At 36.3% G+C, this 16,863-nt stretch overlaps 1 protein-coding gene across 3 annotated transcripts in view; it reads right to left on the bottom strand.

The window, feature by feature from the left end:
• Positions 1–16,863, bottom strand: part of XIRP2 (xin actin binding repeat containing 2) — a 78,812-nt gene that overhangs the window by 41,598 nt on the left and 20,351 nt on the right. For 2 of the 3 annotated variants that reach the window (XM_061436254.1, XM_061436246.1), the window contains exons 2-3: positions 9,984–10,144; positions 4,344–4,481 (exon numbers count right to left, since the gene is read on the bottom strand). In XM_061436254.1, coding sequence (XP_061292238.1) covers positions 4,344–4,481; positions 9,984–10,040 — 195 coding nt within the window. In that variant the 5' untranslated portion in view covers positions 10,041–10,144. Of the gene's footprint in view, positions 1–4,343; positions 4,482–9,983; positions 10,145–16,863 lie in introns of those variants that run through there. The other variant, XM_061436263.1, reaches the window with a different exon arrangement.

Raw genomic sequence — 16,863 nt, forward strand, 5'->3', positions numbered from 1 at the left:
TCCTTGCTGATAAAAGAAGAGATTTTTAGAATGCATTCAGAACGCTTTAAACATTTAAGTGAATATCTAAAACATGAGTTTTCTGCATTTTCTGCCCTATAACCAAATTTGATAGATATCTCAAATTTCCATTAAGAATTATAAGTCAGTAATTTGACTTTTAAGGACAGATGACTTGTTTCTTTTATTCCCTACAGATTTCTGTGTAAGAGTCAATAAATGGTATTTACTTGTTCATTCTCCCACATTTCCTTTCTATTTTATTTATATTGCATTGCATTCCTTATGGAATTATGGGGTATTATTAGTATGTCTAAAGGCAGATAATGAAACTGAAGTTCAGAGAGGTCATTACAGGCTTAGAATCATGCAGCTATTCAGGTTTTTAGTGCATTTTTTTATTTACTCTTACACACTTTAGTATTTCATGTTCTCAGAGCAGGGATTACAGCCTATAATAGTACACTATATTTGCAAGGAGAAAAATACATCTGCAAAACACATACACACACATATTGCTTGACTGCTTTGATTTTTTTGATTGTTTTTTGATTTGATTATTTTTACCCAGGTTTGATTTGTTTTTGATTGGTTGATTGTTTTGGTTTGATGGTTTTTACCCAGCCTCTATTTATTGTTTGTTCCTAAGGGGATGTGGAGGACATGCACAGAGGCTGCTCAGCCAATCAGCATCCTCTGGCTATAGTACTTTAGTTCTAGGGGAAGCACATGTATTCCATTTAGAGCCAATTAGATGTTATAAAGGCTTTTCCTGGAGCTTCTGGGAAAAGGATTCTCCTTTTTCTCCATCATTTTTAGTCTTTTCTGGGGAAAATTTGAGTGAAAATGGGGCCAACTCAGAGGAAGTAAGGCTGAGAGGTTAAAAAAGAAAAGAAATATGATCAAGGAGATATTCAGTTTTTAAAACAAACACTTGGAAAGTGTTTATAAGGTCCAAGCACAATCTTAAGTACTTTACAAAAACAGCTTTTTTAATGCTCTTAACAAACCTATCAGGTGGGTGCTATTCTAATCTTGGCTTTATAATTGAGGAAATTGAGACACAGAGATATTAAGAAACTTGCCGAATGTCACCAGCTAATATGTTAGGAAGGGCTTCCTTGGTGGCTCAGCAGTAAAGAATCCGCTTGCCAAAGCAGGAAATGTGGGTTCGATCCCAGGGTCAGGAAGATCACCTGGAGAAGGAAATGGCAACCTACTTCTAGTATTATTGCCTGGAGATCCCATGTGACAGAGGAGCCTGGTGTGCTATGGTCTATGGGGTCCCAAAGAGTCGGACACGACTGAGTGACTAAACAACAACAACAATGAGTTAAGGAGCAGGGATATGGACCCAAGTGATCTGGCTCCATCCAAGTGCTCCTAGCTACTGTGCTAGAGACATACTGTGAATCCTTAGGTAAATCAATGGTAATGTAATACCTGCTTAACAATGGGTTCTCAAAGAAAAGACAGAAAGAGGAAAGGGAGGAAGAATAGAAGGGAAGGAAAGCAGGAAGGACGGGAGAAAAAATATTCCTGATTTGTTGCCAATTCCCTTGGTGTTAATATTCATAATATGGCTGATGTCAAGCTATTAACATGATATTATCTGGTTTTCAAAATTCCTAAAAATTTAATAATGAAAGCGTTGGCACAAGCCAGCTGCTCTAGTATACCTCTGGAGATTACATCAAATCTCCCTTCTACAAGATTGCATTTTTATGAATCTGTGATATGCTTTTTAGTTTAAGACGTTTGTGGTTGGGTTTTTGGTTTTTTGCAAAATAAAGTGTCCTAATTGATATCAAATTTTACAGATGATGAAATGCTTTCACGGAAATGCCCATTGTTATCTTTGACCACCACAATCACCTTGTGAAATAGACAAATCACTCATCGGTTTCTCCATCTTAACAGAAACTGACTTGAGGGGGTTATGAATTTGGACTATGTAGTACTGGCAACATAATTTGCGATACTCAGTGTAAAATGAAAATGTAATGTTCCTTGTTCAAAAATCATGAAGAATTTCAAGATAATAGCAGAGTATGAAACTAAATGCAGGGCCCTTCCACCCAAGGGGTCCTGTGTACCTGCTCCCCGTGAAGGCGGCCCTGGGTCTACGTGACTCAGCTGATAAACTTCAGAGGTGGCGCGTGAACTCATATCTACAAGTCTCATAGTTCTTACACTCTATCACACCGCTTTCCTGTAAGGTAAAGGATCTGTAAAACCTATACTTCTATGTAGGATTTATTTAAATTATTAATAATGACTATATATCATGTAGTCGATCAATTTCAAGTAAATACACATACTTGATTCACTTAGATTCCTATGTTGTAAAAGCTATATTTTAGATCACAAGTATATCCAATCCCAGGTTTCCTTGGTGGCTCAGTGGTAAAGAATCCACCTGCAAGTTTGATCCCTAGGTCGGGAAGATAGCCCTGGAGAGGGAAATGTCAACCCACTCCAGTAATCTTGTCTGAAAAACTCCATGGGCAGTCCTTGAGGTCACAAAAGAGTTGGATATGCCTTAGCGACCAAAGGGCAACAATATCTTGTTGGTGGGAATGCAAACTAGTACAGCCACTATGGAGAACAGTGTGGAGATTCCTTAAAAAACTGGAAATAGAACTGCCTTATGATCCAGCAATCCCACTGCTGGGCATACACACTGAGGAAACCAGAAGGGAAAGAGACACGTGTACCCCAATGTTCATTGTAGCACTGTTTATAATAGCCAGGACATAGAAGCAACCTAGATGTCCATCAGCAGATGAATGGATAAAGAAAGCTGTGGTACATATACACAATGGAGTATTACTCAGCCATTAAAAAGAATACATTTGAATCAGTTCTAATGAGGTGGATGAAACTGGAGCCTATTATACAGAGTGAAGTAAGCCAGAAGGAAAAACATAAATACAGTATACTAACGCATATATATGGAATTTAGAAAGATGGTAACAATAACCCTGTGTATGAGACAGCAAAAGAGACACTGATGTATAGAACAGTCTTATGGACTCTGTGGGAGAGGGAGAGGGTGGGAAGATTTGGGAGAATGACATTGAAACATGTAAAATATCATGTAAGAAACGAGTTGCCAGTCCAGGTTTGATGCACGATACTGGATGCTTGGGGCTGGTGCACTGGGACAACCCAGAGGGAGGGTATGGGGAGGGAGGAGGGAGGAGGGTTCAGGATGGGGAACACATGTATACCTGTGGCAGATTCATTTTGATATTTGGCAAAACTAATACAATTTTGTAAAATTTAAAAATAAAATAAAATTTAAAAAAAAAGTCAAAAAATAAATAAATAAAACAGTAAAAAAAACACAAAAAACAATATCCAATCTTAATTTATTTACATTTCCTTTAGGAAAAATTAAAAGAAATCTTGCCTTAAACTTGAGCTACTTAAATTTTTTTTTTCAAAAAGCCAGAAAAAGAAAACAAATACTAATTCACATATCAGACTTTTAATTAATCTGATATACTTTCCCTGCTACCCTACCACCATACACACTCAACTGCCTTAATATTCAAAACTTAGACAACTCTAAATATCCTTGGGATTTTTCTGAAAACAAAAACAAAAACAAAAACAAAAAATACTTTTATGTCCTATGACAACATTTCAGAACTATCCCAGTTACTTTCTTCCTCATAGAAAGGCTATTTATAGTGCAATTACTATTTTTCACAGTGCCAGGCTCAATCTAATGAGTTTTATTACTAATGTTTTCACAATCAAAAATCATTATAACCCATGATAATATTTGGTGATATATGACAATGGAGTAATGAAATGGGAAAATAAATCTTTCATGTAAGATAACATTTAGAGGTTGCATCAGTAAGTTTCATATAACATCTGGGTTCCACTACTCAATTTTTGATGATTTTAAGAAAGCAGAAAACTCATCAGAATAAGCAGCTGAATAATGCTTCAAATTTAATCTATGCAAACAAATAACAGGTAGTTTATCATGAGTTATAATATAAAGACAGAGGTTCAATGTAAATATTGTTCTCAACATTTCTGTTTACCTGTTGACTTAGACTATTTAATTTTCATTTTTGAGACAATACAAGCTGAGAAAAAAATATACCAGTATGATTTTCTAGAAACATGTCAAAATGCTCTAGTAAGTCAATACGCTGATATGCTTTCAGGATGATTTTCAAAACATTTCAAAATTACCATTCTTGATGAGTAATGTAAACAAATATACCACCAAAGAGGGCGGGTATGTGTGTTTTATATTAGCACTGAAATAAGAGCATTTCAGCCCGACAGGATTTATCCTTTACTGATAGTAGTATTACCTGCTCAGATCTGTTCTGGTGTTGGTATTGGTACTGAGTGAAGGTATTAGAGGAAGAAGCAATTTTGTCCTTCTCAAACTGTTTCTTCACTCTGGCCAAACCACCAGGTACTGTGCACATTTCTGATTCTTCCAGCATCTAAGACAAATTAAGAAAAAGGAAAATTCAACTTTACATCATCTCAGGGTGGGATTCTCAAGCTGTTTAAAAAAAATCATTGACAGTTATTAATGGGTGGTATAATAGAAAGACAGTAACATAAACAATTATTTCAGAAGGGCCTTTATTACAGAAAACCTTAATAAAAATAATCTATCCATGTTGGATTTTCATGTGTCAGTCTTCTGATATAAAGTTAGAAGAATCTTCAAAGTATTGAGTTAATTTTCTTTATCTCAGATAGATTTTGATGTCTAGAGATTAGACCTATTAGAATGTATTTCTCTCATACTACACAAACCAGCCAGATATTAGATAATGGATTAAATTTTAATCCATAATAAAGTCATTATTAAAATTCCAAATGTCTAGATAGGTAACACATTATTAAGAATATTAAAAAACATTTGACTTATTCCAAAATGTACTTAAATCATTAAGGATAAATAAAATAGCTTTGGAGTTATTTTAGGGGAGCATATTTTTAATCATATGCAAAAATATTAAAGTTAATAAAAATAACCACTATTTAATACATAGTGCTGAGTGATTTTCTTCTATATGTTTACATATATTTTTTCATTTGATGCTTCTCCATATTCTGTGAGATATGAACATTTATCATCCTCACTTTAAAATGAGGAAATTGAGGTTTGGGGAAGTAAGACATCTTGTTAAATTCTTACAACTAGGGTGTGAGTGTGGGAGCTGGAGTTTGAACCCACATCTGCCTGTCTTAATCACAGCTGTCTGTCTTAACACTAGCCTTTAAAAACTAGGCAGAAAAACAGATACTCCGGGCTGGATGTACCCTAGGACTCAGCTCTTAGCCTTGGTATATGAGACTCTGGGTTTGGGGGGAGGGTCTAAGTTTAGAAAGATCCTGGTCTATGGCAGTTTATGGATGAGAAAGCTCATTCTAGTAGGAGTCACTTGGAGCAAGCTGAACAACTTTGAGAAGTTGTCTCAGATACTCTGCCCCTGTAAGAAGCAGTAGTAACTCGAAGGCTTTGGTTTTGACAATTCAGCATATTCCCCAGCCCAGCAGGCACTCAAGCCCAGGTGGGACGACAACTGTTAAGCAAACAGGCCCCAGGCCAACCCACTCTCCTCTAGGATGTGTCCCAGTATGAGACTGGGAGGAGATTCAGTGACACTTCATGCACAGAAGGTCTCCTGAGGTCTGGCCCAGTCCTGACATAACCCTGGAAGACTTGAGACCCGAGAGTAACTGGATACTTGTGAGCTGAGCTTCCCTGGACTGTGGATTCTTACGATCCTGAAATCTTGACTGAAATAGTTTCTCAAACAAGTACTAAAAATACAACACTATATTGAGGTTTGCTATACGCTAAAGTGGGTTTCCAGAGGTGGGAGTGGTAAAGAATCCACCTGCCAATGTAGGAGACACAAGAGACACGAGGGTTTGATCCCTGGGTCGGGAAAATCCCCTGGTGGAGTAAATGGCAGCCCACTCTAGTATTCTTGCCTGGGATATCCCATGGACAGAGAAGCCTGGCGGGCTGCAGTCCGTGGGGTCACAGAGTTGGACAGGACTGACCGTGCATGCATGCACACACGCACGCAATACTCTAAGATACCGGAGATGAAATTAACATTCAGGATTGTCTGAATTACTGGCAGATACTCAAGTGGTTGCTTTATCAAGTTTATAACCTTTCCCCAGTTATAGGGCCTGCCAAATATTTAAGAATAGCACATTAGCTCAATGGAAAGAAGGGATACTTTCTATCAAACTGTAACAAACTTCACGTATAAATCCTGGTCAATTACTATCACTTGATACATGTTAAAATCATAAGAAATTATGGCATCTCTTTTGAAATTTAAGATAAAGAAAGGGAAGGGCAAATTAAGGCTATAGTATTTCTCTTATCCCCATCATTTAATTTACATAAATGACCTTTTTCAATTGATCATGTATAGATAATATATAAATATCAAATTACAGAAATCAAGCCAAATTTTGTTAAGAAGAAAGTTACCTTTTCCAACAACTATAAACAATGTCCAAATGATGTGCAAATTAATCTGGTAGGTCTGATTAATTGTGCTAATGAATGGATACTTTCCTAGTATGTGTATTTGCACAAAAATATCAGTTCTTACACTGAATCAGATTGCCTCTTATCTACTAAATGAATTAGGGAAAAATGAATATATCCATTCATTTCCTTTAGCATCGTGCTTTGGAATTAGACCATGTTACACATGCAACAATGCATAGTTTGTTAATATCTTCTAGTAACACAACCCAGTACTCCTGATGCCACTCGCTGGCCTAAGGGGGAAAGCCCTTTGAGCTATAGTTTAGTTAGTAGGAGTGAAAAGGTTTTCTTGTTTACTTCAGCTTATAAGTGCAAGTTTACCTATGTAAGATGGCAGGACTTACTCAAGAAGCAGCCTGTGACTATGAGCTGGAGTGATGTTTCTTTGCTTAGACTGAAATCATTTTGCCTTGGTTACCACCAGGTACTGACATCTCAACTACTCCATGTACTTGTCAATGACCATATAACTTAGATTGCTTTGCGTTGAACCTTTCAAAAAATGTTTATCCTTATTCTGTGTTTCCTATTCTTGGACACAGCAACAAGATTTGGATTTTAATGGGTACACCAATAATAATTATTCTATTAACAAGTCAATTTAAATACCTAACACAAAATCTACCTAATGTTATTTTAATAGTAAGTTAATTTAAATATATAACACTTAAACCTAGGCAAGTATATTACATACAGAATCAGCAATTTTGTTTACAAAGAACTGTTCTTGGTTTCTAGAGCATAATAGAAATGACATAATTTGGGGAGAGGACAAACAGTGATTCTGATCCCATGTATGAGCCTTAAAACCTTGGGCTAGAGTTCCTTAACCTCAGTTTTCTTTCTTATAAACTCGGAGGAGTAGCAACATATTTCTCACAGATTTTTTGCAAGTGTTGAAAAAGAAGATAAAGGAAATGAAACTGCACAGCACAAAATGTATTGCTTTGTTGCTTAATAAATGTTACTTCTCCTTTCTCCTCCAGGGGGCTTCTGTGGACTGATGCTTTTTCACAGGCAGGCCTTTCCTTTGGTGGTGGTGGTGTAGTCCCTAAGTCGTGTCGGACTCTTGAGACCCCATGGACTGCAGCCCGCCAGGCTCCTCTGCCCATGGGATTCTCCAGGCAAGAATACTGGAGTGGGTTGCCATTTCCTTCTCCAGGGGATCTTCCTGACCCAGGGATTGAACCCTGGTCTCCTTCTTTGCAGGCAGATCCTTTACCAACTGAGCTCTGAGGGAAGCCCCAGCCTTTCCTTTATGTTCAACAAAATACCATCTGGCTGATTCTAGGACAAAGAGAAACTGATCTAGGACAAAGAAACTATCTCAGTGTGATTCAAATATAATGGATTCAGTTTGGGGCCAAATCAATGACTTCCGAATTCTGCACATAAAATATTGGTTTATTTATGTAGACAACACTTGGTTATAAGTAGTTTCCACGCTTTTTTGATTAAACAAACATTTGAAGCAATTGACCAAATGAGGCAGTTATTTTGCTGTATCTTAGATACTTATCAGGATTTCTCTGAGATAATATATGTGCTCATTTTTCTCAAAATATTAGCTTAGGGGCAAACCAAACAATAGGGCTTTTTTTTGGACCAAAGATGCTTTCCTGTATAAGAAGAGGCAGTTGAATATAGTTAAAAGAGTATTAGAGTCAAGAGACTTTGAATCTAGTCTGGCTCTGTTGCTATCTAATTACATGACCTCCCACAAATCGCTGTCCCTCAGTTTGTTTTATCTGTACATGGGCAGGAAAGACAGGGACTATTACATTCCTTTTATATAGACTTTCTTCAGAATAGCACTGAAATTAAAAATTTTTTATATGAAATAGTGAGAAATTTACTTTCTCATGTGCCCGATTTAAATGTTTTTCTTTTAACATACTATAAATACAAATCATGCCTTGTACACATTTGTTTTATGGTATAGTATCCTCGTGCCTAGCAAGATAAAAGTCTTCCTAGATAAAAGATAGCTAAGTAAATAGCTAGTCTTTATCTAGGTATTTTCAAAGTCAGCTTGTTTCCCCAAGAAACATTTTTTCAATTTATTATCTAACTTGCAGTGAAGTTGCTTAATGATCCAGCAGGGGGTGCTATGTAAGAAGGCTGGCAGGAGGTGCTGGAGGGATACTATTTGTTTTGGAAGTATTTAGATACTTATTTCTCTACATTCATTCAGCATCTATGCTGTGTCTCAAATGTATTTTAATTACAATGCAAAATCTTAAATGTCATCTAGAATTGCAGTATTGTTAATGAGTTTGGCACAGTCATTCTTGTCTCTGAATAATTTGTAAAGAAAAACGCCGCTTCACAGTAGCTATTTTAGAATACCACCCTTCTTGGCTGTTCTCTCTCTCTTTTGGATAAATGAACATCTTTGCTAATTTGAAGATTATAATTATAAAAGAATATCCTTACATTCCATTAAACTATAAAGCTTCTACTAATAACATGACTTCTCAAATCCTGTGGCTTGAAGGCCACAGAATATGGAGCCCAACAAACTCTTTTGAATATGACTTTATTATGCACTGGCTCTAAAAATCGGTGGTCTTACTGAATCCTGCTGTTTCCTATAATCATAATTGGTTTAGCAGAGTGCCTACATTGCTAATCTCCCTCATTTCTATGTTGATTAAGCTACTCGTAATGGATTTAGTGCATACAGAGAAATGAAAAAAGCAAAAGAAATTATATTGCCAGTGAATTTAAATTAACTATACATGTGACCAAGGAGGATGGGAGGCAGACCCACATTATTAAGATTTTGAAATTAATTCCCAACCTTCCTGAGGAGAATAGCTATAGGTTAAATGATAATTGTGGCAATAATAACACATTTATACAGTGCCTTACGGCTTACATGTAAATTATCTCTTTGACTCTTCACAGAGACCCTTTGCAGTAGGTGGTTTTTCCCATTTTTCAGTTAAGGAAACTGAAGTTCAGAGAGGGGTTAAGATAGTAGCCCAAGTTTATACAAATGGTAAGTGGCAGCGTGCATGCTAATTAGCTTTAGTCATGTCTAACTTTTTGTGACCCTAGGGGCTGTGGCCTGACAGGCTCCTCTGTCCATGGGATTCTTCATGCAAAAATACTGGAGTGGATTGCCATGCCGTCTTCCAGGGTATCTGCCTGACCCAGCGATTAAACCTTAGTCCCTTATGTCTCCTGCATTGGCAGGCAGGTTCTTTACCACTAGTGCCACCTAGGAAGCCCCAGCAAGTGGCAGAGCTGAAGCTTAATTTCAGATACCCTGAATTTGATACATAGTATTTCTGTTTTCTCTACTTTATCCAATTGTCCAGTAGTATTCTTATATTTCCATGTAAAGAGGGCATGTGAAAGGCAGACAATCAGCCGGCCTATTGCAGAAGCACCAGGAGCAGCTTACATTGGCGGAGAAGCTGCGGCAGTCACCCCTGGAAACAGCTGCCTGGTACTTCGCCATCCGTTCCTTCAAGGACACCACCTCTTGGAGGTCTGATGCACTCTTGCTCTGCACGGCAGTGTCTTCTGCAAATCCACTTGCAGGCTTATTAGGGCCAGTAGTCACTAAAAACAAACGTAGCATACTCAGATATGATTCAGGTTTTGAAAAGAAAATAACATCATCTTAGGAACAGTGAAGGCAGTTAAAACATCTGGTTTTGGAAAGCAGACTGTAATATACCACAGTATTGCCCATGTTTCATGGTCACCTTCTTTTTTTAAACTTTCAAGCAAAGCTACAAGCCCATAGAGAAGCATCTGCTTATGCAAACAGCAAATGAAAGTACTGCCCCTCTTTCCTGCCATCATTCCGATAAACAGTAAGTATTTATTAAGAGACACATAATGTTAATGAAACTCCTGAAGTACTATGTGTTGGATTTATGCTAAATGCTATAAAAGCATAATCTCATTTACTTCTCTAACCACCTCATGAAGTATGTTCCATTATTTTCCAAAATTTACAGATAAAGAAAATGGAGAATCAGAGTAATTAAAAAACTTTCCCATGATCACACAATTAGTGTCAGATTTGGTGGTTTGACTAAATCTTTAGCAAGTCTAAAAATTGCTCTTTGCCTCTCACTTTACCTTTCAACCCTCAAGGAGATAGATCTAGAAAGATCTATTGAGATAGATCTAAAATATGTGAATGCTATGAGAATTATAGACTGGAGTTTTTCCTATTTCATAGAGGCATGTGTTACATAAGACAGAATTAATAGTTCCCTTTAAAAAAACTTTTACCAGTCATTCCAGATCACCTGATATTTTCCCATGAAAGCCATCTACCTGACAAAAATATAGGGCATTAGATATTACATATTTGCAAACAGAGCAAAAGCCTGATTGCATGACCACAGGATAACAGATGTTAGAAGCAGAAATGTCTTAGAGATACTGTAGTCTTATTTGGTCTAATAGGTTCCTTTTAGGCATAAGGAAACACATCTAAAGGTTTCTTGATGTGAAAGGAATATAAGGACCCTCCCTGGTTAGTGTGATTCTCCATGTTTATTTAAATATTGGTGCCAGAGTTGATTTCACAACTAGTTTTTGTTATTTAATTCAGTGTTCTTTGTTGCTATCACTCTGTTTGTTGGTTTACTATTCACTCTTTAAAAATTGTAATTCCAAAATCATTTCAAGGGCTCCTTCTGGGGCCAACCAGCGAAAGGTGTGTGTTTTGATGTCTATCACTCATTCATACACCCTGCCTTTCTCCTTAGGGCTTGTTGATTTTTGGACTCATAGGGTAGTGGTTTTTGGTGTATTTTGTTATTTGAATTGGTTTACTAACACTGACTCAAAGCCCCAGAAAACCCCAGTTAACAGATCACCAAGCTGTTTCCTCCCTGCCTTGTTCCCCTATCTTCTCACCTTGTCCCCACACTGAACCATCTTATTACATTGTTTGTTTTTTCCATCAGCTACTTCAAAGTTTATGTACACACAGCAATTTGAGAATAATATGTGTGACTCAGGAGAGATTAAAAATCATTTGTAGTTTGCCTCCGTGAGTATTTGGCTTTCCTTAAGGACTTATTATATTAAATTATGGATATATTTTAAGGTTTTAATTTTTTTATATTTTATTTCACTCATATCAAAAAGAAACAAAATATAAAGGAATAAGACATTGTATCATATGCATGCTGTGATTGTATAACCTGATATATTCACAATAAATGTGAATTAGTTTTTAAAATTTACTTGTCTTCCGAAAACTCTATATATCCACACAAAAGTATAACTCCTCTAGATAATCCTGATAAAAAGAGATTCCCACAATCTACTGAAAGTCTTTCACATGCTGAGGAAAATATATCTTTATTTTTCTCTGTGCATTGTCTATTTGTACAGATGAATTCTGATCATGTTCAGCCATAGTCCTCTTGTTGTAAATGGTCACTATATAAATTTTATTGAACGTGAACCACTAAAGGTTTTCCACATTATGATATAAATTTCATTTTGTACATTATTCATAAAATATGTCAGTCTTTTATCAGTCTTAATAGAAAGTCAGTAGTTTATTTTTGCAAAAATGTACAGAGTATTTACTTTCCAAATACTTCAATTTTTATCAATTTTTATCCTACTTACTGGGAAATGCCTAAGATTATTAATGGTCAGGAAATCAGTTGCCTGAGTATGAAAGAGATTTGGCTTCCATTGCCTTGTGGCTCTTTATTCTGATCAGAGAAAAGACATTACATTTTAATCTCTCTGTTTTTCTCTCTCTTTCTCCCTCTCTTTTCCCCATCAGTGACTTTGCCTACACAGGCAGGGTAGTGGAGTAGAAAACCTACCTGGAGCAAATAAATTGTGTCCATGTTTTTTAACCTCCTAAGTCAATGTCTTTTAATTTCCTCATCTGAAAAACAAGGTGATGCTTCCTGTCGAATGTACTGTGAGGCAGCACACCCATCTGTTCCTATCCTGATGTTGATGACACCTGATGTACATTTGTAAGGTTCATAAAACAGCTTCTTTTTTATTTTTAACTTATTTATTTGTTGAAGTATAATTGCTTTACAGAATTTTATTGTTTTCTGTCAAACCTCAACCTGAATCAGCCATAGGTATACATGTATCCCCTCCCTTCTGAACCTCCCTCCCATCTCCCTCCCCATCCCACCCCTCTAGGTTGATACAGAGCCCCTGTTTGAGTTTTCTGAGCCATACAGCAAATTCCTGTTGGCTATCTATTTTATGCACCCCACTCCAGTACTCTTGCCTGGAAAATCCCATGGATGGAGGAGCCTGGTGGGCTTCCGTCTATGGGGTCGCACAGAGTCGGACATGACTGCAGTGACTTAGCAGCAGCAGCAGCATATATTTTACACATGGTAATATAAGTTTCCATGTTACTCTTTCCATACATCTCACCCTCTCCTCCCCTCTCCCCATGTCCATAAGTCTATTCTCTATGTCTATTTCTCTATCGCTGCCCTGTAAATAAATTCTTCAGTACCATTTTTCTAGATTCTGCATGTGTGCGTTAGAATACAATATTATCTTTCTCTTTCTGACTCACTTCACTCTGTATCATAGGTTCTAGGTTCATCCACTACATCAGAACTGACTCAAAGGCGTTCCTTTTTATGGCTGAGTAATATTCCATTGTGTATATGTACCACAACATCTTTATCTATTCATCTGTTGATGGACATCTAGGTTGCTTCCATGTTCTAGCTATTGTAAATAGTGTTGCAATGAACAATGGGCTACATGTGTCTTTTTAAATTTTGGTTTCCTCAGGGTCTATGCCTAGGAGTGGGATTTCTGGGTCAAACGGTGGTTTTATTCCTAGTTTTTTAAGGAATCTCCATACTGTCTTCTATAATGGCTGTATCAATTTACATTCCCACCAACAGTGTGAGAGCGTTCTCTTTTCTCCACACCCTCTCCAGCATTTATTGTTTGTAGACTTTTTGATGAGGGCCATTCTGACTGGTGTAAGGTGATATCTCATTGTAGTTTTGATTTGCATTTTTCTAATAATAAGAAATGTTGAGCATCTTTTCATATATTTGTTAGCCATCTGTACGGACAGTCCCTTTCTTAGTGATGTGTGGCAAAGAAGATAGGAACATTGGTTGCCTGACCTCATGATATACTCTTTCAGAATACGACTGAGATTAGAAACAGTGTTAACTGAGTTTAGGGTTACTTTAAAGAGAAAGGCAATACAGAACAAAGTGAGTGTAAGACAGACTCAAAGATATCCTGTACAACACAGGGAATATAGCCAACATTTTGTAATAACGGTAAATGGAAGATAACCTTTAAAAATTAAATAATTTAAAAAAATTACTAATAATTGACTGAAAACTAAAGATGCTATTGTCATAAAATACGTGCAGAAAATAGGGAATAATAGGACCTGTAAGTGTTCTAATGGAAAACAGAGGGTGGAGTAACATGTTATAAGGCTACAGTGGTCTGTGAAAAAGAGGAAGGGAAAATAAAATTTTAGATGACTATTTCTGATAGGAAGCATTATAAATATTTACATCACAAAACCATTGTTCTAGAAGTTATTTGTCTCTGGGATTTAGAGGTAATTCACTGTGCAGATGAGTAAATAAACTTTTTTAAAAGTTCAATGAATTCTCTCAAATCTCCAGTTAATGAGTTTTCCAGCCCAGCCTAGACTCTATTGTAACCCTATATATAGAATGTTTTATTTGCTGATAAGAAAATAATTGCTAATCCACCCCAAAATTAATTCTTTCTGCAATAGAATATATCCTGTAAAGCAGAAAGAGCATATAGGGAAGCACTTGGAAAGAATATACACCACTAACAAATCTAAGCTGTTATTATGAGACTATTGGAAACCAAGGGTAAGAATGCCTTTTCAAAGAATTCTGAGATTCTTAGGGAAAAGATTTCTATTATTACCTTTTGTAATATAAGAAGTTACATACTCCAGTTAGACCCAATTGATGTCCACTTCCTATTTTCTTAAATCATGAGAGAGTCTGTGACTATTTTTCATGTCTCTATTTTCCATGAGCCCCAAACATGCGCTTTTCTTCTGCAGTTTTTAAAAATGAAGAAACTGACTAAACCAATTGATCAATCAAGCAAATTTACCTAGGTTGCAAAATTTATTATGCTTCCTTGAGTTTTACTTCCTGTGGAAAGTCCTTGTTTAAGGAATTTTTTAAAAAGCAAAGTAGTACAAGGTAAGGCAGAATGCCCTGATTTTGTTGAGCAATTATTCATCTGCATGTAATCAGTCACAGAAGGGTTTGCACAGTCAGCTTTCTGTGTTTTCTTGGAGGTGATAATAGTTTTAAGATATCAGATATACAAAATGATGAGGAATAGTCAATGTTTTGAATACACTTTGAAATTTTCTCCTAATTTCACAATTTCTGTTATCAGTGAAAGAATTCTTAGAAATATGCAGAGACTAATATCAAGAGGCATTTCAAAAGGGTCACTGAGACATTTGCTATGAATTAGTCTTTGAATTAGCTGTTCAGGAATTTTCAAAGATGCAATTCAGTATTTTTATTTTATAAATGATATGTTCCTAGAGCATTAAAAAATGACAAATCTATCCTTATTTCTCATTAAAAAATGTCTAAAAAGTGAAATAACAAGTTATAAATATAATTCTAGGGTCTTTTTAGAGTAATGACTTGGAAATAAAGGTTAATGTCTAGATACATAGTGGTAGGCTCAGTGTATTGCTTCAAAATACTGTCAAAGTCATAAAAGTATTTACTTAGAAAACACCTAATGTGGCAGGATTCACACGGCCAAGTGCTTTGTCATGATCTTATTTCTAAAGCAAGATTCAATCTCAGCACATTTTCTAAATTTAAATATGTCTTCTTATTTTCAAAATACAAGAGGCCCGTTCCCAAATCGTAGTTGTGGGTAAAGTTTTATGGAAAAGACAATATGTCAATGGATGTTATTGGATGAAAGACTGATATTGAACACCAGGAGCTTCAAAACTGGCTCGCACAAGGATGGTGTAAATTTTTGTGAGTCACCTCTTTACTTCTCCCTTTTGCCTGCGCAATACGAGCTATGTGAAATAAAGTAAAAAAATACTTTGACCTCTTTATTTCACTAAGAGACTGTTTGCTAGAGTCTGAGTTGTAAAGCTGATATTTGGTCTCTCTGATTTAGAGCACAGGTATAAGCAGAGGTGTGTCTGATTTCCTAGCTGTGGTGAAATCAGAAGGAAAGTTATCAAAGGTGGCAAAAGAACTAAAGGTATAAAACTTTTTTAGAAGACTTAAAGCACACATTGAAGGCAGTTAATAGAGTTACTATATGTTGCAGAGGGCTCCCCGGGTAGCTCAGATGGTAAAAAATCTGCCTGCAATGCAGGAGACCTGGGTTCCATCCCTGGGTCCAGAAGATCCCCTAGAGAAGGGAATGGCTTCCCACTCCAGTGTTCTTGCCTGGAGAATTCCATGGACAGAAAAGCCTGGTGAACTACGGTACGTTGTGTCACAAAGAGTTGGACATGACTGAGCGACTTTATTTTTCATATACTGCAGAAGAGAAAAACCAATAGCGAAATACTAATGACAATGTGAAAGAAGATGACAAAGATGGAGAAAAGACAGCAAAATTCAAAATGCTACTGCAAGATAGTAGCATTTCAGTGGGAAGGTGGAGGAATGAGCAGAACAAATGAAAAATAGAATTTTTGCTGAAAATAGAAGAAATATTTGCTGAAAATAAAAGTTGGGCATTGGTAGATTTAAAGTATTTACCATAATCCAGGATAAAAAGTAATTTTAAAACACTGATAGTAAATCCTGGTAAAACATTTCAGAATCAAGGAAAAGAAATTACCCAGACAGATGAAGGATTTCTGTGATGATGAGGCAAAATTCAGGATGTCTTCTTTTTAACACTGAACACTAAAAGCAGTTAGAGAACTGATTACTGAAATTTTAGTTTCCATAGAGAACTAGAGTCTCTGTGAATTAGAGTCTATGTGAATTCAAGACTCTGAGAACTAGAGTCTATGTGAATTCAAGTTGGTACTCATGTGAAAAGTCAATAAAAATCAAGACACAATCCTTTGAACAAGTCAGCCAAAAAGAAAACAGAGACTTAACAAAATCAAATGCAATAGTGTAAAACCAAATGTAAATAAACATGTGCCAAACTTCACCTAAAAGACAAAAGACAAATATTAATAAGTCCAATCATACGCCACTTGCAAGACAAAATTTAAAAAGAAAATATTGGGCAAGAAATTGCCAGGCAAAAATAAATGAAGAGGAGTTATCATG

The sequence above is a fragment of the Bos javanicus genome, chromosome 2, assembly GCF_032452875.1.
Source record: "Bos javanicus breed banteng chromosome 2, ARS-OSU_banteng_1.0, whole genome shotgun sequence".
NCBI classification, from domain to species: Eukaryota; Metazoa; Chordata; class Mammalia; order Artiodactyla; family Bovidae; genus Bos; species Bos javanicus.